We start from the raw sequence: 27,356 nt of genomic DNA, 5'->3' as shown, positions 1-27,356 counted from the left end.
TGATTAATGAAGTCCTTTCAAGGTAAGGACAGAGCAGGTATGAGAACTGTGTGTGGGAACTTAATGAGCCTTTCCGGATAAAATGGAGAAGTCTGCCCCCAAATGGCACCTGCTAAGCTTGGGACGGACAGCACAGGTTTGAGGACGGCAACCAGGAGTCTTGTCCAAGAATTGTCATCAGCTCCTGTCAGTTCAGTAGCAGATAAATGGTTCCGTAGTTGGTTCTGTGAGTTCGTATGCCTTTCGGCGATAGTCTGGAGCAATTTTGTTCCTCAGTGAGTAGCACATGATAGATGCTCAGTATATATTTGCTCCATGATTTGTTAACAGGCTTTTGATTCACTCTAACCAGAATTTATTTCCCGTTGAGCATGTAAAGCAGCCACCTAGAAGAGACGGGAGCCCCCCGGTCTAATGTCATCACGTGGCTTCCTGCATGCGCCCTCCACTCACCATGTATTCATCCAGGGAAGTATAGACTGCCACGCTGAGTCAGGCCTGAGTGATGGGGGCCTGCCTTATCCACTCAGCCAGCATTATTGAGCACCTGCTGCATGCCAGACGCAGGCGAGCTGCTGGAACTGTCACACGTACCTGAGCCTCTGTGTCAGTTTGTACCTTGTAGAAACCCCACTTGTGTTCTGCATGCCCTTGTCTCTGTGGCTCAGGACCTTGATTTTCACACATTTGCCCTTAGACCTGGATCCAGGAAGTGGGCGGTACAGCAGTAGTCAGCCATTAACTTACCTACGCGACCAAGCAGGAATCTTGCAAAGGAGTTTATACTCAGTAGGATTTAAGCTTGAAAAAAATTTAAAAACTAGCAATAGAGTTTGCTCTGTGGACCATCCCGTGGACAGGTGCTTTGAGGACACTCAGGTGAGTGAGGCGTACATTCACTGCCTTTGGACATTTGACGCTGGTTCCCTTCCTGTAGGAACTCAGTCAGGACAGGGCCGGGAGCAGAGGTGTGGGGCAAGGGGTTTTCAGGCTTGGTGTTTGCTGGACAAAGGCTCTTAAAGAGGTAGTTGTGGAAAGTAGAAGGAAGTGTAGAACATGGTGGGTCTATTGCTGGGGAACTGGATGGAGGCAGAGGATACTGGGAAGTGCAGGAGAGTAAACAGTAGGATCACAGAAAAGGGGATGAGAGGGCGAGGGGGCCGGGCGGGCGCAGACGCAGCGCTGCGGCTGCAGGGCGGCTGGCCTCTTCCCCAGCCTCGGCTGAGGTGTGTTCTGCCTGTCCGTCCATCTGTCCATCCCGCCTCCTTCCTTCCATCGTTCTTAAAGAAAATACTGGGAATCGGGTGCTGGGAGTACACTGGGGAATGTCCCGGGCCTGGTCGCTGCTCTCAGAGAATTTATCATCTCAGCCGTGAGACCAACATTAAACACACGTGATTACAAATTGTCATAAATACGGTGGAGACAGAGAACAGGATGCTGAGAGAGAGAAACAGGGAGGGAATCTCAGTTAGATGGGAAGGTGGGTCTGACCCGAAGCGTGAGGGACAGAGTCAGGTGGGAAGAATGTTCCAGGCAGAGGGGGTGGTGGGCGTCCGGGAGCGGCCTGCAGCCCGTGAGAGCGGCACGTGCTTAGGAGAGAGGGGTGCTGGCTGGGGGACCGGGGACCTGGTAGGCAACAGTGGAGACTTGAGGGTCTTTCTGAAGGGAGTTGGGACAGATGAAGGGTATTTAAATAGGGACCATGCGTCGTCTGATTTACACTTGTGAGAGCTCTCTGGGATCCTGTGCTTCCAGAATGGGCTGTTTGGTTGTGGGTCCTGAATCCCAGAGTCCGGGAGAGTTAAGCGGCGTGCTGGGCCCAGGCTGTGAGCACTGAGCGTCCATCCCTCCCGCCCGCCCTCCCCTCCCCAGGCCGCTCACTTGCCGGCTCACGGCTCCTGCTTGGGAACAGCACGCGCCATTCCCGGTCACCCCCGGGATCGGACAAGGCCTCTGCCCTGTGGGGTCTGGGCTTTCGTTTAAAAGCACTGATTTAGTAACCATTCCTATCTAAGGGCTGGTGGGGAGAGAAAGTGATTCCACCAGCTGTGGAGATGTGAAGGCAGCCTGAGCTGTCAGGACAGCCAGACCTGTGACCGGCCCTGGTGACAGACCAGAGGGCCTGGGAGATGCTGAGCACGGTGTTTCTCTGACTTGCCTCCTTGCATCCTGAAGCCTCCATAAAAGCCGACTCTCTGGTCATTGTCAGGGTGCGTCTGTGGTGGCCCCGGTGTGATGAATGTGGCTTCTGAGCAGTGGCCTCTGTTCACTGGCTTTACTTTCATTTCAGGGAAATACCGAGCAGCAGATGAAGAAAAAATTAATCCAGCTCCTTACCTGACTTGTGAGAGCTTCCCTCATGCTGTGGACCACATTCTGCAGCATCTGCTGTGAACCATCATGCGAATCAGAAGCAACCTGAAACGCAGCTTTTCATCATCTGGAATGAGTCCCTGTGCTGTGAGAGCCACCACAGACAGACAGACCCCTCAGCGCTGGTCGCGATTGCGCCGTAACTAGGAGGGGTATTGAGCTGCAGCCCGGCACTAAGCCTTGCTGGTGCCTTTTGTTTTACTTTGTAAAAGAAGATGAGACCCAAAGAAAGGGAGAGCTGAGATTCTGTGCCATTCTTTCTAAAATATTCATCAGGTTCACAGGGCTGGAGGGAGAGTCTGCTGCAGGGAGCCTTACCCTCTGCTGTCTGCTCCCTGGTAAAGTGGGGGTGGGGTGGGGTTCAGGCTGTGAATAAAACTGCATTAAAGGGTGCATTAGGCTATAGTTTTAATGTTGAGTTCAACTGTGAGATCCATTAGAAGTGCCAAGTGGGGTGCAGGACAGAAGCAGCAAAATGAATTGTCCTTTAGCCCAAGCCATCAAGTGAATTTGCTTTAACAGATGTTGAAAACTAGATTAGCTACTGTGTTATTCCCAGCACGGGTGACTTCTTTTTCTCTTCATTAGCCAGAGATGACTAATTTAAATTTAGAACCTGATTTTAATTTAAAATAATATTTCCATTAATAACCTATTCATTGCAGATACCTATTACACTGTGTAACAGTTGTTTTGGAAATTTTATGTAAAATTAAAACTATCAGTATTTTACAGATGTTTTAATTAGACATTGTTATTAACAGGAACAGTGCAGAAACTAAAATCAAGCTTTTAATGTCTTATAGACCATGCATTTTTGAGGTTAGTGTCCACCAGGGTCCAATTAACTGTACATTTGCAGGATTTCATTATTTTTGCCTCTGACACTGTGGGAGAAATCTTTCAGAAGCTACTGGGACAGATTCAGGCTTTTATGCACTTGGTTACTACAGCTGTAAAATGAAATCTCGTCCTGTAGCATGGATTATTCTTCTCGTGTCAAGCCCACCAGAATGAGGGGGACTAAGTAAGTAATGATTTTCCCAGTCATTTGCATACCGTGATGATCCTGGGCCTTTGCAATTGTCTTACAGGGCTCGTGGGCATTGAATTGTTAGCACGTGACTGTGCATCGCTGTAGTGTTCACCTTATTGAAGTGCACGGTGTTAATGAGCTTCGGGTTTTGATGCTTGTTTAGAGATCAGCTTGGTCTTGGATGGGAGGGAGCAAAGCGAAATAAATGGCAGCTCCCTCTTTTTGGTCGTTTGGTGAACACTGTTCTTGTTTTTGCCCCAACTTAGTATTTATACCTCCTAGAGTGGGAAGGACAGCTGTGGTGGGACCACCACCCCGATGGGAAGATGAGTACAGGGGGCAGAGGGCACAGGTCCGGAGCCTCGCCGGCACCTGGCTTCCGTGACTGTGGGCCTCCCGTGCCTCCCTCCCCTGACCTGTGCCGTGGAGATGATGCTGGTGCCCACCCCACAGGCCTGCTGAGGGGGCCAGATGCATAACCTGTATGTTAAGTGCTTGGAGTAGAATCAGGCGGATGCTAAGTGTTCCATGTTTGCAGTGATGACCGTGCAGAGGTAGCAGGAGTGTCGCATTTAACCGCCTGAAAAAGGCTGGTGGGACTCATCTCAGTTCAGTAGGGAAAGACTTCCTGAGAATTTAAAACAGCCACGTCCTGCTACATTTTACACTCCCTCAGGCCAGCCCCGGCAGAGAGCAGCCCCTGGCTGCGGACAGAGGGGCTGGCCGCGCGGGGCCTGGTGCTGCGGGCCGCCCTCAGCTCAGTGATTCCTCGCGAGCTGCTGTGTGCAAGTGCCATGCTGCAAAAGAAGCATTTAAGAAAAGGATTTTTGCCTTGAGGGGCCTTACTAGTTGAGCTGGTGAGAAGACCCCAGGCGGCATGCAGATGCCGTGTCCCCGCTTCTGTGACGCCACCCTGACCGCAGGATGGGGTGAAGTGCTCCCTCCTCCCACATAGCTCTTGTTGGATGGCACTTAGGTCTTCATACCTCTCTTGTCCCCACAGCACGGGCACTCAGGTGGTCACCGAAGCCTGTAAAAACCAGCTGTGAATGTTACAGGAGTTTAATGCTGTGGGGAGGGAGGGTAACAGTTTCATGTTAGACCTACTGCCCGTAGGGGAGGCCTTAGACACTTCAGTAATGGCCGGGGTGCCCTGGAGACAGGTTAGAGCTAGAGCCACGCAGGAGACGTCGCAGGTGGGTGAGTGGCGGGAGTGGGCGAGCTTGCCCAGCCAGGAGAAACAGCTCCTCCGCTCTTCTCCACTCTAGCCTGGCCCTGTAGGCCATTAAAATACTTTTAATTGGGTATTTTATTTATTTAACAAACAGTATATAGATCTTACTAACTGACCCGTCCACAGTGAAGTTTGTGAGGATAAATAAAAATCTTGGTTTAGATCGAGGTTACTGAAAACCTTCCCAGCCCGGCTGGCTGGTCTGCCTTGGGCCTCATGAGGGAGATTTAACAGCTGAAGAATGTCAAGGACTTCACTTTCTAGCCATTTCGTTTCAAGGGCTGCCTGGTGGTATTGACCCAAGGATAGTGTTTGCTTCAGCTTTTCTGTAATCCTGTCCTGACCCCAGAAAAGGGACCAAGTGACATCTTAGGACTTAGAAAGGGCCTTAGAGAGGCACCCACTGTCAGGAGATGGTTGTTGAGCATCCGCTGTGAGGCAGGTGCGCACTGGTGAGGAGGGGGGCGGAGGCGGGCAGAGGGCCAGTCCAGTGGAGGAGGCACGGTTGTTCCAGCCTCTTCACTCTCACCTCCAGAATCAGCTGGTTTTGCGGTGGCTGTGCCCCTGCCATTCTGCACCTGTCAGAGCTGATGTAATGCCTGGGAGGGAAGAGGGGGCTAGCCCATGTCTAAGTGACGGCTCCATCATACACCTGTAGCTGCGGATGTCAGCAGTTCCCTTGGAATGATGGTGTTGTCACCTCACTCTTAGTCCCACGTTTAAAAATTACTGAAGCAAGTTGGACAGGAAAGTCAGAACTCACCCGCGCTGGTCGTGTTCAGCTGGATCAGCGGCGTTCACGGAGGATGAAGCCGCAGCCCTTGGGCACCGACAGTAAAGAATTTTGACAACTGCAGTCCTCTGTGTCTTGAACACACCGACCTCACGCAGCTGAGTCCCTTATTCCTGGCACCAGTTGTTTGCACGGAGCCGGGTTTGTATGATGGGGTTTCTCCGACATAAGTCACAAAAGCCTTTCTCGGCCTGAGTGCACAGGGCCTTTGCTGACTTCGTGTTCCACCCGCCATCAAGGCCTGCACCCCAAGCGTGCTGCTCTCCCTAGGAGGCGACCAGAGCAGGGTGCCAGAGCCCCAGACATCATTTATCCTAGTCCAAACTGCTCATCTGTTCAAATCAAACACACTTTGAGACCTTTTTCCAGTGCTCACCCCAATGTCATACACATCTCAGGGCCTGCTTGTTTCCCTGGCTCCTGTGCCTCAGAAAATCAGACCATTAAATGCCCCCGAGGGTAAAGCACTAAGGGCGACAGAACAGACTGTATCCCGTACTCCTAAGGTGTGTTCTGGTTGGAAAATTGAAAAATAAAAATACATCTTAAAGTCCAAAGGGCTCTGACAGGTTAAAGATGACTGTGTAAAGAAATCCTCTCAGAGAAGAGGGCTGGCGTGCAGTGAGCGAAATACTGTGGACCGGCGATCACGACTTGTAGCCACGGAGCTGCGGACAGTGCTGATGGCCTTTGTCTGCGTCACTATAAGGAGTGTTTCGCTCACTCCACAGCAGGGAGAGAAGTCCCACAGCCACGGCGCTAACCCTGGGGCAGGGTCAACAGACAACACCCACGCAACGCAGGTAGAGACGCTGATGACTGACGAAGACGGAGAAAGCCAGCAAGAGTGAGGGTGCCATCATCTTAGGTAAGTATGGTGCACCCGGGAAAGCCCGACGGCCAGGACGGAGTGCGGGAGAGCGCGGGAGAGCGAGCCGCGGGGGAGGCGGGGGAGGCGGGGGAGGCGGGGGAGGCGGGAGGCGGGGGAGGCGGGGGAGGCGGGGGAGGCGGGCGGCTGGCCTCAGTCGCCAGCATCTGAGTGTCAGGAGGTGGCGAGTGCGGATCAGCGGCTGGTTTTCCTAGGACGGACGGGCGATCTGGCAGAGTCGGGTCTGACTGTCCACATCCCGCTGGAGCTGGGTCAGGTAGCCCTGGCCTCTGCAGCTCACCACGGCCCCCGCCCCTTCCGTGTCTTACTTTCCGTGTGTTACTGTGTTGCAGGTTCCCACAGGCGTCTGAGTGCGACCTCTGCTTCAGACGAAAATACCACATGTGGGGTTAAAGTTCCACCAACAGCTAATGGGTCAATGTCCTGTATCCCTTAAACTCACATACACTTTTAATCTGCTTAAAGAAAAAAATAACCAGAGACTAAAACAGTAGATCAGTCACTCGTGTTTGCTCATCTCTCTCAAAGCCCCAATGAAATGAGAAGGAACAAAGACGGTATAAGCCCACAAGGACAACCCAGAGGAGAATGGTAGAGGAGACCCCCGTGGACGAGAAGCTGCAGTAAGCTGGGAGGCGGAAGGTGGATGGAGTGGCAAGCGGGACTTTGGAAGTTAAGGCCTTAGAGACAGCACGCAAGGTGGTGGGCCGCAGTGAGACACAGGGTGAAGATGGAATTCAGCAAATCTCTGCTTACTCTGCGGCAGTCCTGGTCCCCTTCCCCTTAACACTGCCAGGACCGGAGAGTGCGGGAATGGCACTGAAAGTTTATCTGACATGTTCGGCCATTTGGAAGACAATACTGGTGGGTATGTGACGGATCTGAGAGTGTTGCCAAATAAAGATAAGAATAAATTCTTAGAAAATTAAGCAAATGAAAAAACAAGGCAGTTGTTATTTCTAAGAAAGACAAAACAACAAGAAAGGAAATGTAATCCTAATTCACTAGTTGGCTCTGCAATGAGCAATGTCATAATAATACTGATTATTCCGTTAACCTGAAACTGTAGTAAACCTATTTGGGGATGGTAGGGAAAGAGGTGTCTGTGATGGGACAAAGGGGTGAAAGAACTACATTTCGTTTCATCCAAAGCAGGAAGTCCTTAGAAAATGTATAAAACTAACAAGCAGCCACCAAAATAAAAACATGACCTAAAAACATACATGCATGAGTATTTACAGACTTCCCAAGGGAGGGAGGAGAGAAGGAGGGGCTGTGTGGTTGGATTTAGGTGGAGTGTTGCGGAGATGGAGGACGGACGTGGAGGTGGCTTTGAAAGTGGATGGTTATGGCATTTGCCGTGAGGGATGGCCAAACCACACTGGTCCCGAATGGAGCCAGAACTCCCAGGCAGTGAGCTAAGAGTGCCCAGGCCCTGTCGGCACAGAGCGTGCTGTCCGCTCTTAAGGACACACACGGTGCACACTTACCTGTTTTCCAACCACAGCAAATGAACAATAATTGAGGTTCCGTCCACTTGAGATTTTATGAAACCAGAAAGGATGACAAAGGCCATGAGCAAATGGGCTGACAGCTACAAGAAGTGACAGCTGACAGCCTGACAAAGATAATGACCCAAAGGCACAGAAGGCAGATGCTGGAAACTGGTAACGACAGTGGTCCGAGGCACTCGCGCTTAAGAGACCCTGACACCCCGGGTGTCGGCAGTGCTGCGCAGGGCAAGCCCCAGTGGTCACGAAGTTTCAGTTTCGCTTACACGAAGATGAAATGTCCTTTTGTTTATTTTAAATTTGTTGTATAAGGTATATTTTCAATTTGACTACATTTTCTGTGAAATGACATTTTATGAGGCATTTGAGAATATTCTACTCTAATCAGTACCCCAAAATGTTTTTGCTTACAAGGGTAAAATCCTCTGGACTGTTTAGCCACCCTGAGTGTCCCTTTTCCTGGAACTTTGTCTTCTCTGGGGGAGTCTGCCTTGCAGGGATGAAGAAAACAAGGCGAAGGAGAGAACAGGTGACTTATGGTAGGAAAGTTCTAGGTGGGGAGGGGGTGGCATGACTGAGTGGAAGCCTTCAGAGTTTACCAGGAGTTGAAAGTAGATGCCTGAGATTGTGGGTTTCTGAAGGAGATGCTTCTAGCTGTGGAGGAAGGCACCTAAGAGCAGGGGAGATGGGATGTCTGTTCTAGAAGCTCAGGTACCCCATCCTAAGCTTTGGCTCCACCGGGGAGCTGTGGCAATGGAAAGAGAAGGGAAGAGCACACGGGATGTGAGATGGGAACAAAGATGTTAGTAGGAGCCAGAACCCAAAACACTCCAGCTGGTAGCTAGTGGAGGTGGTCTCCTGGCCCCCACTGCTCTTAGCTCATCCCTGGAGACGGTCGGGGACATTCCTGAGTGGGGCTAGTCTGGGAGGGGTTTGCTGCTGATGAAACTGGTTAGGGTTGGAATCGGGGAGAACTGATGAGATTCAGAATACTGTCTACAGAAGCGGACTCCGTTTCCTTCCCCGTCTTGAACTGTCAGCTGATCAGATGGTCTGTCAGGCTTAGCTTTCCGTCGGCCCCCCAACGCCGAACCACCCTGTGCATCCCAACCCAGCTTCCCAACCACATCCTTCCCTTCCAAATGAAAATACCAGTTCACAAACAGGGAAACTCACAAGAAGTTGTTCATCAACATTTTATGGCCTCTCACCGTGAGAAAAGTCTCCACTGCACGGCCGCACAGCACATGGGCCTGTAAATTAGAATCCTCGATATTTCACCAACATTGACCATGAAAAAACAATGAAACTACTTCCAAAATGATACAGCTGTCCAAACCCGTCCAGTCTTCAAGAGTAGTTTTCTCTTTTCTATTCCAAGTATCACGTCCTTCTATTTACACTAATAAACAGGGCGGCCTCTGCGGTTGTCTCTGTGGCCAGGTCAGGGTACACGTGATTTCAGACAGACTCGAACTCACTTTGCCAGGCTGCGTATCTGTGAGTCAGGTTTTTTGCTGAAGGCTTGCTGTGAGCCAGCACGTCCAGAAAGTCGGCAGTGGTCACTGTGTCCAGCTGGATCCCAGGTAAGTGGCTGCTCTCTAGATAAAAACACAGGCGTCACGGCACACGGATCGACCTAATGGTGATCGATGCTCTTGAAACGCTAATAGACCTTCTTTCAAGACAATGCATAATGCAGCATTCTTAATGGTTAATGCAGCAAAAGGCAAGACTAAAGAGGGCTGAAGCCCATACACACAATGTGACTTAAATATATTGTTATAAAGTATTATTTAATATTTATATAGGGGCCGCAAATGGATCCAGCCCAACGCCATAGTGTGCCAGAGAAATAAAAGCCCGAGCCCAAAGGAGTTTATCATCTCTAGGGGCAAAGTTGATCCAAAACAGAACAGCAGAGGAGGAAGGAGTTGAGTGCAGGAAGGTTTTTGCCCAAGGAAGGAGTGCGCGTGTAAAGAGCCACCAAGAACAGGAGCAGGGCGCCACCTGCTGGTGAGAGTTGAATTTTAAAACACATTTCTCTCCCGGAGCACATTTGCTGTCATCCCAACCATACCTGACTGGTGATTTTCAAGGGCACTGAAGATCTTCCTCACAGGCCGCATGGCTGCCTCCCTGCAGACTAGCTTAATGTCCGAGCCCGAGTAGCCCTCGGTCTCCTGAAACAGCCGCAGACCCAGCCATTAGGCACAGCCAGGGCGCCAGTGGTGGTTACATTCTTATGGGCAGGACCCAGTATCAGAGCCCCTGTTTGGAGTCTGTATCTGTCACCCGTGAACACTGTATGAAAGCTCCCCAGGTAAGTAATGTTTGGGGGGAGAGAGGCTGCTAACGTGTTTGGATAACCTCAGAAGCTGGCTAATGAACACCTGCCTAACAGCATCCACGTGCAAGGGGCAAGTAGCTGGTGAAGGTCTGGACCACCCAAGTCAGCCTGACGGGGCCCTTGTGCCCAAGTCCAAGAACGATCAAACTTGGTAGGCACTTTCCTTCTTGTATGTGAGATCACACCCGCTTCGAGGAACATCAGAGAACATCGTGTTCCAGTGTCCACTCAAAGAGGCAACGGTACCAGTGACAATGGGGGTGACAGGCAGGTACCTAAAGCTTCTCCGTCTGTGAAAGACTTTCACTGAACCGTCACAGCATCCCTGCGGCATATGTGTTACCCGGCTTGCAGGTGAAGAGGCTGAGGCTCAGAGAGTCAGTGACTCCCCTGAGGTCACACAGCTAATAAGCAGTGGGGCCAGGATCTGACCTCAGTTTCTGTAAGTCTAAACCCCATGCTATTTCCACATCATCACAGCTCTCTCTGCCCAAATGTTTCCAAGGGACAGAGCTCACTGTTTCATGAAGGAGAGGCCCATTGCGTTGTTGGGATCTTTTCTAAGTGACTCAAGGCTCCAAACAGCTCACGAGAAGACCCTGCCCCTCAAGAAACTGTCACGTGGCCAGCCCCCTGCCGGCAGAGGCCCCGGGGAAGCTCACCCGGCCCAGCACGCTGTACTCCAGCTCAGCGCGCAGCTCCAGGGCGCTGCTCCTGCTCACGGGGGGCAGCCAGTGGTGGATCATGGCCTGCCTGGCCTCCCGGCTGGGGAGACCGACCAGAATCCGCTTCTCCAGGCGGCGCAGCATGGCGCGGTCCAGCTCCCTGAAACCACGCCAGAGACGCGAGCTGCCTGGGGTGGTGGAGGACTCACTTCTTAAGCAACAACTCTATTTGAAGAACAAATTTAGCATCGCAGGAGACAGTGCCGCCTCTTACCTGTGACTGCGTCTATCCTGGGTGGATGGGGCTGTCACTGCATGCTGTTTGGGAGAAGTGGTTAAAAAGAAGAAAAAAAGAGAGGAAGGAGGGAGGAAGGAGAGAGAGAGAAACAGAGAAAGAGAAAATACCTCCCCCAAATACCCCATGTGAAGGAGGTAATTTTAGGCGACAATTTGAGGGGAAATAAATCGCAACCACCATGCCTGTAAGCGTCCTCATTGCACGTGTCACATCAGTTATTCAGTCTGATCCTGCCAGCGAATGCATTCTTGTTGGCAGTCACTCGGGCACTCTGGGAAGTGCGTGAATCCTTCGCAAACCCATGGGCGCTTCCCATTCTGGCCTGAATGGCTACCTCACGCCACTGCTTTGGTGAACTCAAGAGTGAATGCGCCTTCCGGGGTGCCCAAGGCAAATGCAGCCCTTTGAGACCCTCACTCCTGCTCCTCCCAAAACACTGTCGGGCCAGGTTTATGCACTTTTGCGTCTGCAGGCCATTTCCTGAATGTTCTTAGTACACAAATTTCAAGCAAATAGAAAAGTAGACTAAAACAGCGAATGTCCACATACCTGCCTACCATCCTGATGCAACAACAGTTAACATTTTGCCATATATGCTTCATATCTATTTATCTTTTCCTGCTAAATTATTTCGGTGTAAATTGCATCACGAAACCCCACCCCCAAATGCCTCATATGCATTTCCCCAAGAGGACATTTTCTTACAGAGCTACAATACCACCATGACGCTAACAGAATTAACACTGAGTGCATAATATGTCTAATGCTCATTCCGTAGTCAAATCTCTCCAATCACACCCAAAATATCTTTTCCAACCAAAATTCCATCAAGGATTATGCACTGCATATGATTATGTCTCTTAAATCTCTTGTAATCTAAAGCAGTCTCCTTGTCTCGGCTCCTTTTTGAAACAACAAGGCTAGTTGTACAATGTCCCAAATTCCGGATTCACCTGAGGTTTTGCTCACGGTATCAGGTAAACTGGCTCCTCCATCCCCTGTCCTCCAAGATGGAAGGCTCGATGTAAAAGCTTAATTAGAATCAGGAGAAACATTTTTGGCAAGTATATTTCATAGATGATGATGTTTTCATATTCGTTACATTGGGATCCACATATTGGTGTAGTCCCAGTTAGTGATGTGGTGTTTAATTACTGAGATCATCTGGAGACCACAGATCTGTTCATTGCATGATCTCTCATTCACCTCTGTGCAAGTAAGTAACTATTCTACATATAGTATTTTGGCACCATGTGAATACCTCGCTTCCCATTCCCTTTCAACTAGTTCGTGGTCTTTGAATCAGTTATTTCATGAGAAGGATGCAAAACAGCAATTTAAAATTGTTTCCATTCCAAATGTGTTATTTGGAATTATTATGTAAAGTAGAGTTTTTCCTCATTAACTGGGGCTCTTTGGTTATCTTGAGTTACAATTCCTATTAAAAACAGATTTATGTAGGTATACGCAAGACTGGGACATTGTGCTGTACACCAGAAATTGACACATTGTAACTGACTGTACTTCAATTTAAAAAAGAAATCATTTTGTGCTGGAGAGGGTGTGGAGAAAAAGGAACCCTCCTATCCTGGTGGGAATGTAGTTTGGTACCACTATTAATGGAAAACAGTATGGAGATTCCTTAAAAAACTGAAAATAGACTTACCCTATGATCCAGCAATCCCACTTCTGGGCATATATCCAGAGGAAACCCTAATTCAAAAAGATACATGCACCTCAATGTTCATAGCAGCACTATTTACTTGCTTGGAAGCAACCTAAATGTCCATCGACAGATGAATGGATAAAGAAGTTGTGAGGGGTGTGTGTGTGTGTGTGTGTGTGAGATGGAATACTACTAGTCATAAAAAGAATAAAATATTTGAGCAACATGAATGGACCTGGAGATTGTCATACTAAGTGAAGTCAGTCAGAAAGAGAAAGAAAAATACCATATGATATCACTTATATGTGGAATCTGAAAAAATAGAAAGGACACAAATGAACTTATTTACAAAACAGACAGACTCATAGACATAGAAAATAAACTTATGGTTACCGGGGGGGGAAAGGAGGTGGGAAGGGATAAGTTCGGGATTTGTAGATACTAACTACCACATAAACAACAAGGTCCTGCTGTATAGCCCGGGGAACTATATTCAATACCTTGTAATAGACTATAATGAAAAGGAATATATATATATATATGCAAAAATGAATCACTGTGCTGTACACCAGAAGTTAACACGACATTGTAAATAGACTACACTTCAATTAAAAAATTAAAAATTAGTGAAAACATCATTTTGAGTGTGTCTGTGAACTCCTTATATGTTAAATTTTCAAGTCCCAAGATGGGAGGGAAATCCTTGTTTGATTTTCTAGTATGGAAACTGGAGGTGCCTATGTGTCGGTCTGGCTTAGCCTCTAATAAAGAGGAGCAGTGAAAACACTGTAACCAGATTTTCTCGTTCATGAAGATACCAGGAATTTCCCCAACACCCTCCCGTTTCTCTTACTCTCACCCTGGATCTATGTCGTGATATTTCCTTTTAAACTGAAAACATGAAATCACCTTTCGAGGTAGCGAATCTGAACCCTGAATTGGAGTGGCCAGATTTCTTAAGAGATTGTGACTTTTCATTACTTATTATTCCTCCAATCCTGAGCGAAGAATCCACATCCAAGAGCTTTTTTTTTTTTTTTTACCAGCAGTAACGATTATCCTATTTCTTTTTCCCTTTTGCTTTGTTATCTCTCAGCCTCACCCTGTTGAAATTCATCTCACATCAGAGACTCAGCCACCTGCACCACCACGACCCCTCTCAAGGCCAACATTTATATTGCAGACACAGGGTCAAGGGAACTTTGCAGACCTCTGGGAGATTATTTTTTTATATTTCAAATATTAATAAAAGCTGATGCTTAAATAGCACTCACCGAGTGACAGGCACTGTTTGAAGCATTTCTCAGATATTAATTAATTTGCAGAACGAACCCTATGAGGTAGGTCTCCTATTGTTACCTCCATGTAAGATGAGGAAACTGAGGCCTAGAGGTTGAGTAGCTAGCTTGCGGTCAAGGCTAGTGAATGGCGGCTCTGAACTTGAACCGGAACAGTGAGGTTCTGCAGCCCGTGCCTGTCACAGGGGGCAGTCACCACGGCAACTGCAAGGAGACTCAAAGTCACATCACGGGGCAATCTCAGAACCCTGAGAGCAAACGGAGGCTCATAAAAGCTTCCAGAGAGAAAAAACGGGCTGCACACAATGGATGGAGAAGACTTCTCATCAGCAGTGTGAGATGACCAAAGAAAATTGAGCAACACCTTCAGAGTTCTGAGGAATAATACTTTCCAACATAGACATCTGAATCTTGATCAAATCATCAATTAAATGGAAAGCTAGAAAAAAGAGATTTTCAACATGCAAAGCCTAGAAAGATTACGTCCCATGTCCCTTTATCAGGAAAGTAACCAATGGGAGAGAGAAACCAAACCAAAGGGCCACAGAAAGAGAAGGAAGTCTCCAGGACGACAAGCGGGGTCCCGGGAACAGAGGACAGCCAGCTCAGTCTGGAGCCGGGAAGGAGGCTCTGGAAGACACGTCTCCAAGAAGATGACACCAACTGGACGCCAGGTACGTCCAGTGGGAATCCAGGCTGGCTGTAGCAGCAGGGAGCTGGGCCTGAAGCAGCGGCAGGAGGCGGTGAAGTGAGTCGTGAAGGGCGGGGTGAGGAGAGAGAGGAGAAACCATGAAAGTCACATTTAGGGACTCAGTGCAGAAACGCCGACCACCTGCCCAGGTGCACTGTCACTGCGACATCTCCAGCACACAGGAACGACGACGACGACAAACTCCCTGCTTCTAAGTAAACAGAGGAGAGGTTTGGTCCAGGGGACGGCATGCATGTTGGTCCCCTAAACTCCAAGGATGAAATAAGACTTGAGAACCCCAAACTGAAAACCAGGGAGGAAGAGAGAATAAGGTGAGGAAATGGCAGAGCTGGGGTGACAAGCAGGTGCCGTATTTCTTCCAAGGCCTTTCCTTGGACCAGCTGCCCCCCCAGAAAGGGCAGAGCTGCAGAAGCGGGGCTGTTTGGTAGGAGCACCTTCAGGTCTCCCCATTCCAGCCAGAGTGACTTCGTATTGAGAGGGAGACCAGATCCCCGAACGCACTGGGAAAATGGGAGTCCAGGTGGGAAAACGGTCCCTCACTGCAGATGGTCGTATTGATCAGCTAATGCCCTAAAGCAAGAGATTTACCTCAAAACTGCTTGTGGGCACAAAATAAGTGCAACTCACCGACAGCGGGGCCTGATGAATGCACTTTTAATGACATCAATAACAGTAGAATCATACAGGGGAGGAAACAAAGGGCAAATGCAACGTACCCAGGAATCATTCTTTATGTCAACATGTTTATGTGAAAAATTTAACCTCCGGCAACCAGAAAACAGTCCCTGTAGCTGCTACACTTTGATTCTGAAACGTTCATTATTCTTTTCTCTCATCTCCTTTCGTCATTTGGTAGTTCCATCACCTCAGAGGTCAAAAGCAACCAGCGAGAGTGACATGTGACACAGGGAAGGCTCGCAGACCTCACCACGGGCCACTAGACCCACGCCCACTGCTCTATACAACGTGGCAGCGCCCACTGGCCACCGAGGCAGCCCGCATGGACCACTGAGCACCTGGGATCCTGCCCTAAGTCTTTGGGCCCCTCCCTCAGCCCCTTGGCCCAGCTCCCCTGTTAAACCATGTTGTTCCTGGAACAGTAATCATGCCAAATCTGACAGAATTTGGAAACCAAACACAATTCTCGTTTGTTCATTCTGTAGTTAAAACACGAAGTTCAAACCATCTGAGTGTGGGAAGAGAAAAGCAACCTCCAGTGCTGTAGGCAAAGTCTTTGCAGGACGTCCACAACCAGCATGGAGCGAGTGACCGTGGCGATCCATGCGGAGCAGGTTAAGGAACTGTGGTATCCTCTGGTTGCTGACAGGGAGCCAGCGAAGACCGCGCTGAAGGTTACGGCGTCTCCCACAGTGAGCCCCGCAGAGGCTGGCTCCCACCTCCACCGCCCGCGTGGGCCAGGCGGCTCTGTTTGCTGTTGTCTGAATCCGTCCTTTGCCATCACAGCTGAGGATCTACTCAGGCCTCTTTCTTCACTGGGAACTTCCACTTTGTCTGCCAAGAGCCAGGGGCTTTCTACAGGCCCCGTTCAAGTGCTCTCTGTGCCTTCTTCGTGAAACTTCTTTCATTGGAAATGGCCTCTTCCCAATAACAATTTCATTCTACTTATTGTCGGTACCAGTGCCATGGCCGGCTACAGCCTCACGTCACAGTGATTTGCGCTTGTATCTCATCCACTGTCCCATCAGAAGGTCAGCGTCTAGAGGCCAAGGATCATGGACCATGTATCTTGGGTTCCCCCTTCCCTCCATGAGGCAGAATACTTCCAACGGGGGCTCAATAAATACTACTTAGGTGAATGAAGGAACTTGTGGTGCAGGGTGGCTGGCTTCATGCTTCCTTAAAGCTCAGGCTCTACTGAGGAAGCTGATTCGCTTGGTTGAAAATTAGCATCCTATACGCATCATTCGTTTGAAGTAACAGAGAAAACCAGCATCGACTTGGGCAATGGGAATGAAACATTCTATTTTCATCTTTAGTGAAAACAATGAAAATGATGATTTTAGGGGATGACTCATTCCACTCACTTGGCTGGGCGGTGCTTTTGAAGAGGAGGTGAAGGACGTAGTCTCTATGCGGGGACTGTCATCTTCAGAGATGCCACTTCTCATTCTGAGAAGCGAGCTCACAAGCAGAAGACAAGCTTCAATAAGATTAGCCTTGCAGATTAGAAGTCCCCATCGTGCACCGATGCCATGACACTTCTGATTCAGACTAAATAAGGACAGAACTCCATCCTCCCTTCAGGAAGGTGGAGTCGGGATGAAAATCAGGGAATATGACTCCAAACCCTTCCCTCCCCAACGAATATTCCGCTCGTTCATTTTTGCACCCTATGTAACAACTTGCCAAAGAAACTCAGGGCAGCTGCTCACCTGAGCCTGCCCGCTCTCTACACCCTCACTTGACTTTCTTAACCTCCCTGTCTCTTCTGTGACAAGTCGAGAACCTAATCACCGGCAACACAGTCAGTCACGTGTCTGCCCCGTTGCACCTACGAAACCCTGTACCACGCACTTCTTTCCTGGTTGTATCAGAGTCACTCACCAACCACGTGTGGGGATCACGGACTTAATATTACTGCGTCGGGGAGGGGAGCTTTGTAAGGAGAGAAGCAGTTCCATCACCAGTACGCACAAACGTGCCATTGTTAAAAAACAAAATTCAAATGAGTAAAGGTAAATACCTATTTGACTTTATTCAGTGATTCAGGAATCCAAGAGCATCCCGTCCAGCAAACTGAAAGGAGCTCTATCTGAAACGCTGCAGAAAATGGAAGCCTTTTATAGGCAGAAGGAAGTTATCAGCAAAGAGTGGACTGTTTCAGGTAAGGTCACCTTCCTTTGGGGGACAGCGGGAGTCCTTCGATAGATTACCTCACTAGTGCCCACCAGGTAATTCCAGCCTGACTGGTTAAGGCTACACTCCTGGGGAGGCTGAAACGGCAATTAGATTAGGTACTGAGTCTCAGTTTGGTGACGCAGGCTTAGAACAAGTGACTTCATTTGGGGCCTCTTGTCACTTTTTAAAAAACTATAAAAGATTTTAAAAGCCTGAAAGCCTAATTGAATGTAACTGCATTGAAAGATGCAATCATCAGATCAGAGTGAATTAATGCAAACCAGTTTCCCAGAAGGTTTTCAAATAGAACACCGGTCTGATGAAATGCTCCTTAAGGGAAGCATTCTGGGGTCAAATAAATATGGAACATACTGCTTTCTCATAGCTTTTCTTGGAGAGTCACAACAACAGCATCTTAAAGACAGTGAGAAGTCCTGCCACTGAGGAAATCAGCTGAACTCTATTTAACTCAGTATCTCTTGAACTTATTAGACATTAGACCTATTTTTTGGACTATGCTTACTGACATGTGGGAGACCACTCTTGGAGAAACATTAAATTAGAAGTTAATGACAGTCAAGGCAGGAGGCTAAAAGGTAGGACCTCAGAGAGCACAGCTTCCCCCTGGAGCCCAGGAGATGCATGGAGTTGTTGTGGAAAAGCCCGGGGTTGTACCCGCTGAGCTCTTCAATCACATGTGTACCCTTCTGCAGACATCTCACGCCGGACAGGAGGGAGCTCGTATGGGAAGAAGCAAGTTTACACGGTACATTCCTGCCCATTTCCAGTGCAGTAATCTCTTGGATCTTATGCTTTCTTCTCCATATTAAGTTTTTTTTTCAATCCAGACTTTGGTTATACCAGGCAGGTGATTTTTAAGAGGGACAGTGAAATGTCTAGCCCTTTTGCAAATAGCAAGGAAAAGATGAGTTTCAACACGCTGCACACGTAACAATTTTTGCACCTTATTTGTACGAACTACCATCAAGTTAAATAGACGTCTAAAGATGGCATTCACTTTAATGGCCCTGTTCAGTATTTTGTTTCCCTCTGGACTCCTGGGCCTGAGTTTGTGAATACTCAACAATTGAGACGGGTCAAATTAGTCCTGATTGTGCTTGTTAAACGCTCCTTCCATGGCTGTTACTCTGAGTGGTAATATTAAAGATGCAATCTTTGTTACTCCTCTCATTGCTTATTTGCACATCAAATGACACAGACGGGCTGTTAAATCTTGCTTCCTTCTCATCCTCTCTGTGATGCTATAGATCAGGGAAGGGGCTCCTCAGCGGAGAAGCACTGAATAAACTAAGACACTGCACGCCGTCCCACTGCTGAGAAGGGAGACGATGGCTAACCCTTTGGGACAGAATGGATTTGTTTAGGGGAAGTGATGAGTTAACAAGCAGTAAATGATGGTCAAGTGCCCTGGAAGATGCTAGATGAGAAACACCACTAACCATCAAAAATTTCCTTGGGGATTGTAGGACAGGGTTCTACATAGTTTGTATGACTGAGTTATTTCCCCAAGAAGGACAGAGTGCTTGAATTAGGTAACTTTATTCCCTCATCTAAGACCCTGAAGCCAAAATAAAGGTCTGTCCCAATATTGATAAAAATACACTCTATTTCCTATTAGAAGTACTTGGACAACACATAGCATGGGACTTTAAATAAACATCTCTACCCTTTGATACAGCACTCCGACTTTCAGAACTCTGTCCTGAAGAATTAACTAGATTTTGGTCAAAGATTTTTATTCAAGGAAGTTCATTTCAGTGTTATTTATAATAGAGAAAGTTATATATGTTCAACAGGAAAAGAATGTTTAATGAAATTGTGGTATATTCACATGTGGGAATTTTGGGCAGCCAGTACAAAATCCAATTTTCAAGGATTATGTAATGACATTGGAAATGTTCTTTCTATAATGTTAAGTAGTGAAAGCGGGACACTGGCGGGAGTACAAAATGTACAACCTCTACGGAGCGAAGTCTGGCAGCCTTTGTTACAACATCATGCACACGAACCCTCTGACCCAGCAATTCTACCTCTGGAAACCTACTCCAAAGATGCACCAGCAAATACACTAAGTGACACACACACACACCGTTACTCACACAACATTTCTTGTAACCGCAGAAGAGTAGGAACAGCCCAAACGCCCATCAGCAGGTGACTGGGATAGACTATCATATGAACAAGACGGAAAACACGCAGCTAAAAAGGGAGGGAGGGAGGATGTTCTGTCCTTATTTGGAAAGGTCTGCAGAACATACTGTTCTGGAAAAAATCAAAATACAGCACAATTTCTATAATATGCCACCTTGTGTGTAAGTAAACCAAGTTCAGTCGTTTTATGGAGTTCTTAAAAAGAAAATTGGAGCCTATTAGTGGTGCTTGTGATAGTTTGTCTCCATATAATGTCCGTCATTCCTTCCATTAGTCCAAGAAGTCCCAACTGGGGGTGACTTTGCCCCCTCCCCCAGGAACGTCTGGCAATGCCTGGAGACATATCTGGGTTGTCACAACTGAGGGTGATGTGACCAGCATCTGGTGGGGCGAGGCCAGGGATGCTGGCTCACCGGGGCCCCCACACAGCAGAGTTATCTGGCCCAAAATGTCATGAGTGCTGAGGCTGAGAAATCCCGAGTTAGCTCTCCCATCTCAGTTACGCCAGGTCTGTACCACTGTCGTCATCAAAACGTTTACTGCCATGATCGAGCTGGTACTATTTCTGAAAACTCTTGTTATTGACACATAATCAGCATGGTGGGAGATCTACATAATCTGCATATTAGGATAAAGTGAATAGTAATTATATTAATGTTGTTAAGAACTAAAACCTTCACAATTAGAGAACAGATACAAATATAAAATCAAATAATTTAATTAAAAACCTTGTCATCTTAAATTTGAACGGGACATATTAGCATGAACTCATCTTTAAAATGACGTATGTATTTCCTAGCTCTGCCCAATCAAAAAGCCAAGAAGCAATGATAATCCACGAGCAAGGAACACCCGTAACTGTGAGACTGTGATCTCTAAAAACAGTATTTCCCATTGAAGGGAAGGAGGGCTCTGTAAATCAGTGCCTGATTCCAGGTCTGGGGCAGAATATTCAAACTGAGCCTGCGTCACCTCGTTCAAATAACAAAGAAGCCTGGCCTTGCCACACCTAACAGCAGGCGAGGCTAAAAAATAGAATCCAAAAGTTGGGGTTCTATTGTTAAATTAGGAGGACGAAGTGAACACGGGGAGGCAGTTATCACCCTCTGTCACAGCAGCATGGGGGCAGCTAATTGGCCTCTGGGTCTGCACTGCCCGACACGCTCGCTACCAGCCACGTGTGGCTGCTGGGCACTTGAAACGTGGTTAGTCCCAACTGAAACATGCCCTAAATGTAAAATGTACACCGATTGCAAAGATTTCATATGAAAAAAACCCATAAAATATCACAATAACTTTTATATTGATTCATATTGAAATGATAATATTTTGGCTATGTTGGGTGAAATAGGAAATGTTACTAAATTTTATTTTATCTGTTTCTTCTCACATTTTGAATGTGGCGACTAGAAAATTTTAAGGTATGTGTGTGCCTCATATTATGTTTCTGTTAGACAGCACTGCTGCAGAATAACCAGTTACAAGGTCTTCTGAAAGGCTCGGAGATTGGGAAGCAGAACAGACATGGGACGTTTAGCAAAGGCAGAAAGAGAGAGAGGGACAAAAAATCCAGAGAGGGAGGGAGGGAGGGAGGGCTGACCAGTGGCCACAGAATGGGAGAGCAGCTCTACAAGTCATATATCTTACAGTGGACTTGCATATACATAAAACAGAATATATAAAACAAATCGTATAACTCAATAATTGTAAAGTGGACGAAGGATTTGAAAAGACATTTCACCAAAGAAAGCATGCCATCGGCCAATAAGTACGTGAAAAGATGCTCGGTATCATTAGTCATTATGCAAATGCAAATCAAAAAGACAAGACACCACTTTTCATCCACTAGGGTGACTATAATCAGAAAGACAGACAACAAGTGTTGATGAGGATGTGGAGAAATTGAAACCTTCATCCGTCGCTAGCAGGAATGTAAAATGGTGCAGCCACTTTGGAAAACAGTTTAGTAGATCCCCAAATGATTAAATACAGAGTTTTCATAATGATTCCACTCTTAGGTATAAAAAGAGACGAATCTATAGAAACAGAAAATAGATGAGTGTTTACTTAGTGCCGGGGATGGGGATTTGGGGGTGATGGCTGATGGATATCAGGTTTCTCTTTGGGGTGAAGAAAAATGTTCTAAAATTGATTGTGGTGGTGGTTGTACAACCATAAAAAATATAGCTAAAATTATTCAATTGTACACGTTAAATGGGTGAATTGTATGGTATGTGAACTTTTTACCAATAAAGCTATGAAAAAAAAAAGAAACGAGGTTATAGCAAACAAGTCATGAGATCGTGATAAGACGGAGGTGGGGGGTGGTGATTCACTGGTCACCACTGGAGATTGCTAGGGCAGCAACTCATGAATCTAAAAATCAAAGAGAAGGAATCCTACTTTTCTGCTATAAACTATATTTCAGGGTAGCCAAACGACCCTATTGGATGGGGGAAAGTTCTGTGGTAGAGAGTAACTCCAGCTGTCAATCAGAAGGAATGACAGAATCACACCCCTAGAGAAATATGTGATTTAGGCAAAGTCATCAATGGATGCTAAACCTATGGATGGGAGCTGTGCACTGGAGGAGCCTGACACACCAAAAGGGGGCAGCAGGGCGTTACGTACTTCTGCATGCGACGCAGTGTGATGCTCACGGCACCCCCTATGAAGTATGTTTGCTAAAACACTATACTGATCCTGAATCTAATCAATCTAACTTCTAAGTCTAGAGTAAGCACATACGTATTTACCATTTGACATGAGCTGCAGTTCCTTCAGAAAAGCCTTCCTTCATTTCATTTCTTAATTTTGATTGTTTACTAGCTTTTTTTTCCTTCTCTGAACTATTTTATTTGAGGTTTACCCAAAACTGATCACCTTAGGGAAACTGCGGCAACACAATGGCTTCCTCAGCGAAGACCTAGCTATTCCTGGGGGGGGGGGGGTCCCTCTGTCCCTCGTCGCCACAGCCCTTCCCAGACCCATGCACCAAGCCTTCCGCTTTGCACACACCCTCCTCAGCTGACTCTTCCGGTCCCCTGGCACAGAAGTAACGTGGTTATGCTCAGCTCTGTTTCAAACAGGGGAAGGAATGGAGATTCTTCCTCTAAAGGATTTCACGGCCACATTTAAATGATGGTTCTTTGTTTGGATTCAACTTTCGCCTTGTGTGTAAACACCTCTATCTTCAAAGTGTAAAATGCTGATCACGTTAGCACATTAGAAAAGCCTTCTAAACTTGAGAAGCGGTGGAGCCAGGCTGAAATTATGAATACAGTTAAAATAATAGATTACACACGGAGATCCTATCTCTTTTGAGGGACTTCTTTTTGGGGGGACCTAGAGGACCAGCAAGCATGGACAAAAGAATGTCTCTTTTCATCTTTGAACGTGGAAACAGAAATGGACAGGACAGGGGACGGGGGAAAGGTGTCAGGAGTCCCAGCTCCGTCAGTGTGCTGTTGACTTTGTGTGGATTGACCTCTTCTGACCTTGGTCCCCCTCTGCGAATGGTTTCCTTATCTGTCTCCTGTCTCACCTGCAGCTCGAAAGAAATGATGTATGCGAAAATATTCTTGGAACTACAAAGGGATTATAATTATTTTTTAAAATATTCTCTCCGAGTAGATACTGTTTTTCTCTAGTCAACATCTCTTATTTCCCAGTCCTACTTCTAGAATTGTTCCTACACCACTCTGGGATACAGTCTGAATAAAAGACTCTAAGAGTAGATTGTATTTTCAATTAGAAATCAGTTAGCTTCCTATTTACTGTGCAACATTACAGGTTTTTCCTCCTAACTTAAAAATAAAAGTTTAATTTTAACACTGTTAAAATCCGTATTATTTCTGGAATAGTCTTTAAGTCCTGGAGATTTTAGCATTTTGTAGTTCTCTGCCAAAGTCCTGCTTAAACATAGTAAATCATTTGGCTTTCAGCTCAGAATGTCCGTTTTAAATGTTGTCAGTGGCAACCCTGGCCTATGTAGCTTCTTTCTAGGCAGATCCTTTCGCAGTACAGAGAGCAAGGACTGAGGACTGGACCAAGGCTGAAAGCCAACGAGGAGACTTTGCCCAAAGTGGTCAACACGGTACCTCCATCTGTACTCAGAGGCTCCCGGAAATGTATTCCAAACGTACTCCCTAGATCTCTTACCACGGTAGGTTGGAGGCTGCTAAGACAAACACGAGATCTTCAGAGCGAGCTAGCCCATCCATCTGCACCAGCAACTCCGTCTTCATCCGCAGGCTCCCTTCATGCTCTCCCCTAGAGGAAGACGAGGAGGTGAGGTTCTCCCGAGAGGCAGGGTCTTTGCTTCCGTGACAAGAGTGACACCCACAGCAAGGACTCAGTGACTGCAGCCTGGGTCTACCTCCTGACAATCAGCCCCTTCCCCGCCACCTTCTCGGGAGCTACTCGTCCCAGGGTTGGAGAAAATAAGAAACTGGTACTATTTTCAAACAGAGAGTAAAAGAAAGGAAGTAAATGAATATAATGAAGATATTATATAAAAGAGCACCAAAGATTGGCAGTGAACCAGAAAATAACTGAAGGGGAGACAGTGGTGCTGGTGGGTTAAAGGCAGCCCAGGTGTGTCTACCTGCAGTATTATTTACCCTTTTTAAAAAAATGACTTAATTGAAAATAATCCTTTTTATTTATATAGCAGGCACGAAAGTATTTTACACACACTATTTCTTTTAGCCCAATTTATGGATATAAACTACTCCAGAAGACAGATGAATAAATACCACACAGAATCTGTTTCATTCTCTTCTAAGAGGCAAGAAAATGATGCAGAAACTATGCTTTCCTCACACAGCAGATTAGAAGCGGTTTTCTGTGCAAATACACCCTCCAATTTCCCCGCTGCCACCACTGCCACCACTGTCTGTGACCCTCCCGCCAAGGAACAGCTCCCTACACCACCGGACCCGCACAGCAGAAACTAGCTCTAAACACTGGCCACCTCCAGCAGGCCCTCCTTCCTCTACACTCGTGTAGACTGAGTTAAAAGGACCAAAAATGCCTTTCTAGCACAACACAGTATTCAAATTCTCATCTCTCCATGTATACAGTAGCAGCCCAAGGTTTTGGGTCTTTTAAGAAACGGTACCCGTTACTATCTAAGAGAGAAGCCCGTCTCACAGTATAGTTACATATTTATTTAGCATTTACAGTAATTATTATTCTTTTAACATAATATGACCTCGAAAGTCTTCAGAGCACCTGCTCCTATGCTCTGATCCTTTGAAGACTCTAGTTTTAGTGTGAAACTTCCGGACAAGGAAACTGACACACGCCTGGGTAGCAGATGAAGAGTTTCCAAATTAGCTCAATCAGGGCTGTGGAGAACCCCGGGGACGGAGACGGATAGAGGGCATCTAAGAGCGAGTGTCACCACCGTAAGTTAAAGCGGGCCAGGTGCGCGGGGCTTTGCAGAGGGAGTGACCACCGCGGCAGTGCGGCGGGCGACCAGCCTGGCCCCCGGGCAGCTGCCTGCTCCCACCAGGCCCGGTCTGGAGGGGCAGAGCGCCCAGCCTGGGGCTGACTAGCACCCGTTAAGCCACAGAAACTGTCGCGTTTCAATCACCGACATGAATCCCATGCATCCTGGGTGCATTTCAGTGGTTGTTTTCCCTGCTGGGAGAATGATCTTTAATAAGTAAAATTTCATAAACGGCACTGTAGTTATACTTCCAATGAGATAATTATTTGCTTTTTATTACTATGACTTCTGCCTTGATGACAGGCGTTTAGAGGCCATCAATACATGCAGCTGTGTTGAGATTACCCAGAGGTCTGTTTTTTCAAGCCAGGGACACCAGGTTTAGTAAAAAGGTTCAAAGAACACCCCTGAGGAAGACAGAAAGGCACTCTTAAAATACACACGCGCACAGAGAAACTTACTAGTCTGCGGCATGTTCTCTCCTGCTGGGGACATGAGCGGACACTTAATCTTTAGAGGTAACACATGTGACATATTTAAAATCGAGCAGGCTGAGCCACAACCTGGTGTCACAGAGAAGTGGTGACTTCCCTGGCCTCACACACCCTGTCGAGAACTGCCTCCCGGGACTTGGCCCTTGGCAGCCCCGTCCCCCGCAGGCAGCCCCTCTGGCTCCAGAGGAGGCATTCACGGGCAGCTGTTTTGAGCCGCCAGGACCGTTCCGGCAGCCGGGAGCGTGGGGCTGGGTGATCTTCAGGCCTGCAAACCACTCTGTGGGGAAGGGGGGAGGGGGCAGGACATTTCCTCCGGTTATAAAAACTACTTAAATCAGCTATTCAGTTAACAGGATCTAATTTAAAGACCTTTCCGTGTGTCTGCAGAAAATTTGTGGGCTTATTAATAGGCTCATTCTGCTGGTAAATGTCGATGGGCTTCCGACCATCAAACACACTTACAAGAGGGGAGAAGTGATGACCAAAAAAAACCCTGTCTGTTACCCAGGAGCCGTGCCTCTCTGACTCATCACCGACTCCAGCTCGTCCAGGAAGATGGTGGAGGGGGCGTGATAGCGGGCAAGTTCAAATAACACCTGGTGGGGGAGAAAAGCAACCACATGTTCAAATTCACCTACTTAAAGTCCTCAGATGCTCCCAGAGATTAAAAGCTTACGATGGCTGCCATATTAAGCATTTATGCTGCACTCTGTTATTTCATAACAACTTTATAATCATTATGATTATTTCTCCCTAGCACCACCCCATGGGGTTGGATGGTCCAATTATTCCCATTTATCACTTGATAAAATTAGAGCCAGAGAGAATAAGGGGTTGGCTCAAGGTTACTAATCATAAATGGGAGAGCTTCAGATAAAACTCAGTTCCTGAGCTTCCAATTGGTTAGTTAACCCCTGACACGCCCTGCTAATGACATGTTCTATATGGACACAAAAGCACATGTAAAATCACTTAATGATTTTTTTTCCCTTTAACACTTAGGAACAACAAGAGGGTTATTCTCAGAAAGAAGAATGGCAGGAAGAGGGTGCAGTTTCGGTCATGGGTAGCGAGGCCGAAGAATTTTGCCCTTTTCTGCTCCCCAAATTACTCCACGGGGTCCCCAGCACTGCTGCTTGGTAGGCATAAGTACCTGAAGGCAATTCCCAATTGAGTAAAATGTTCCATCCCAGAATAAAACATTATAGACTGAACAAGAATAGGAAAGCAACCAGCAAAAGAACAGACATATAAAAACAAAATAAAGAGCTCTAAAGGGAGATGCGGTGGTGATGAAAAGAGTATAAAAAACATACCTTTTTTTTTTTAACATTGAAACTGATCTTTTGAGCACCATATACAATTCTTCACCGGTTGATCAGCAAAAGCATTAGAGATTTAGAAAAGAACAGGTGTCCTTTGATAGGCATAGGCGACCTACTCTCCACATCACTTAGCACTAGCAAAGCGTCACAGAGTGAGTAAGAGGGGAGGGGCTCACGAAAGGCCAGACTGTGGTTTTCACGGTAGGAGCAGGTCGTCCCTTCC

General features: G+C 47.2%; 2 protein-coding genes across 9 annotated transcripts in view; one reads left to right on the top strand and one right to left on the bottom strand.

Annotated features, from left to right (window-relative positions):
* Window positions 1-7,270, top strand: part of HDHD2 (haloacid dehalogenase like hydrolase domain containing 2) — a 37,180-nt gene extending 29,910 nt beyond the window's left edge. For all 5 annotated transcript variants that reach the window (XM_032470738.1, XM_032470736.1, XM_032470737.1 and 2 more), the window contains 2 exons: window positions 2,294-6,307; window positions 6,661-7,270. In XM_032470738.1, the coding sequence (XP_032326629.1) occupies window positions 2,294-2,344 (51 nt within the window). In that variant the 3' untranslated portion in view covers window positions 2,345-6,307; window positions 6,661-7,270. The remainder of the gene's footprint in view (window positions 1-2,293; window positions 6,308-6,660) is intronic.
* A 1,751-nt stretch (window positions 7,271-9,021) lies between these two features.
* The window catches only part of KATNAL2 (katanin catalytic subunit A1 like 2), a 67,838-nt gene continuing 49,503 nt past the window's right edge, over window positions 9,022-27,356 (bottom strand). For 3 of the 4 annotated variants that reach the window (XM_006183804.3, XM_014558458.2, XM_014558459.2), the window contains exons 12-16: window positions 26,313-26,404; window positions 24,021-24,131; window positions 10,852-11,014; window positions 9,920-10,022; window positions 9,022-9,440 (exon numbers count right to left, since the gene is read on the bottom strand). In XM_006183804.3, coding sequence (XP_006183866.3) covers window positions 9,301-9,440; window positions 9,920-10,022; window positions 10,852-11,014; window positions 24,021-24,131; window positions 26,313-26,404 — 609 coding nt within the window. In that variant the 3' untranslated portion in view covers window positions 9,022-9,300. Of the gene's footprint in view, window positions 9,441-9,919; window positions 10,023-10,851; window positions 11,015-12,818; window positions 12,866-24,020; window positions 24,132-26,312; window positions 26,405-27,356 lie in introns of those variants that run through there. The other variant, XM_032470735.1, reaches the window with a different exon arrangement.

Source organism: Camelus ferus, chromosome 30 (assembly GCF_009834535.1).
Source record: "Camelus ferus isolate YT-003-E chromosome 30, BCGSAC_Cfer_1.0, whole genome shotgun sequence".
Lineage (NCBI taxonomy): Eukaryota > Metazoa > Chordata > Mammalia > Artiodactyla > Camelidae > Camelus > Camelus ferus.
Note: the sequence above shows the minus strand (reverse complement) of the source record. Positions and strands in the feature narration are given on the sequence as shown.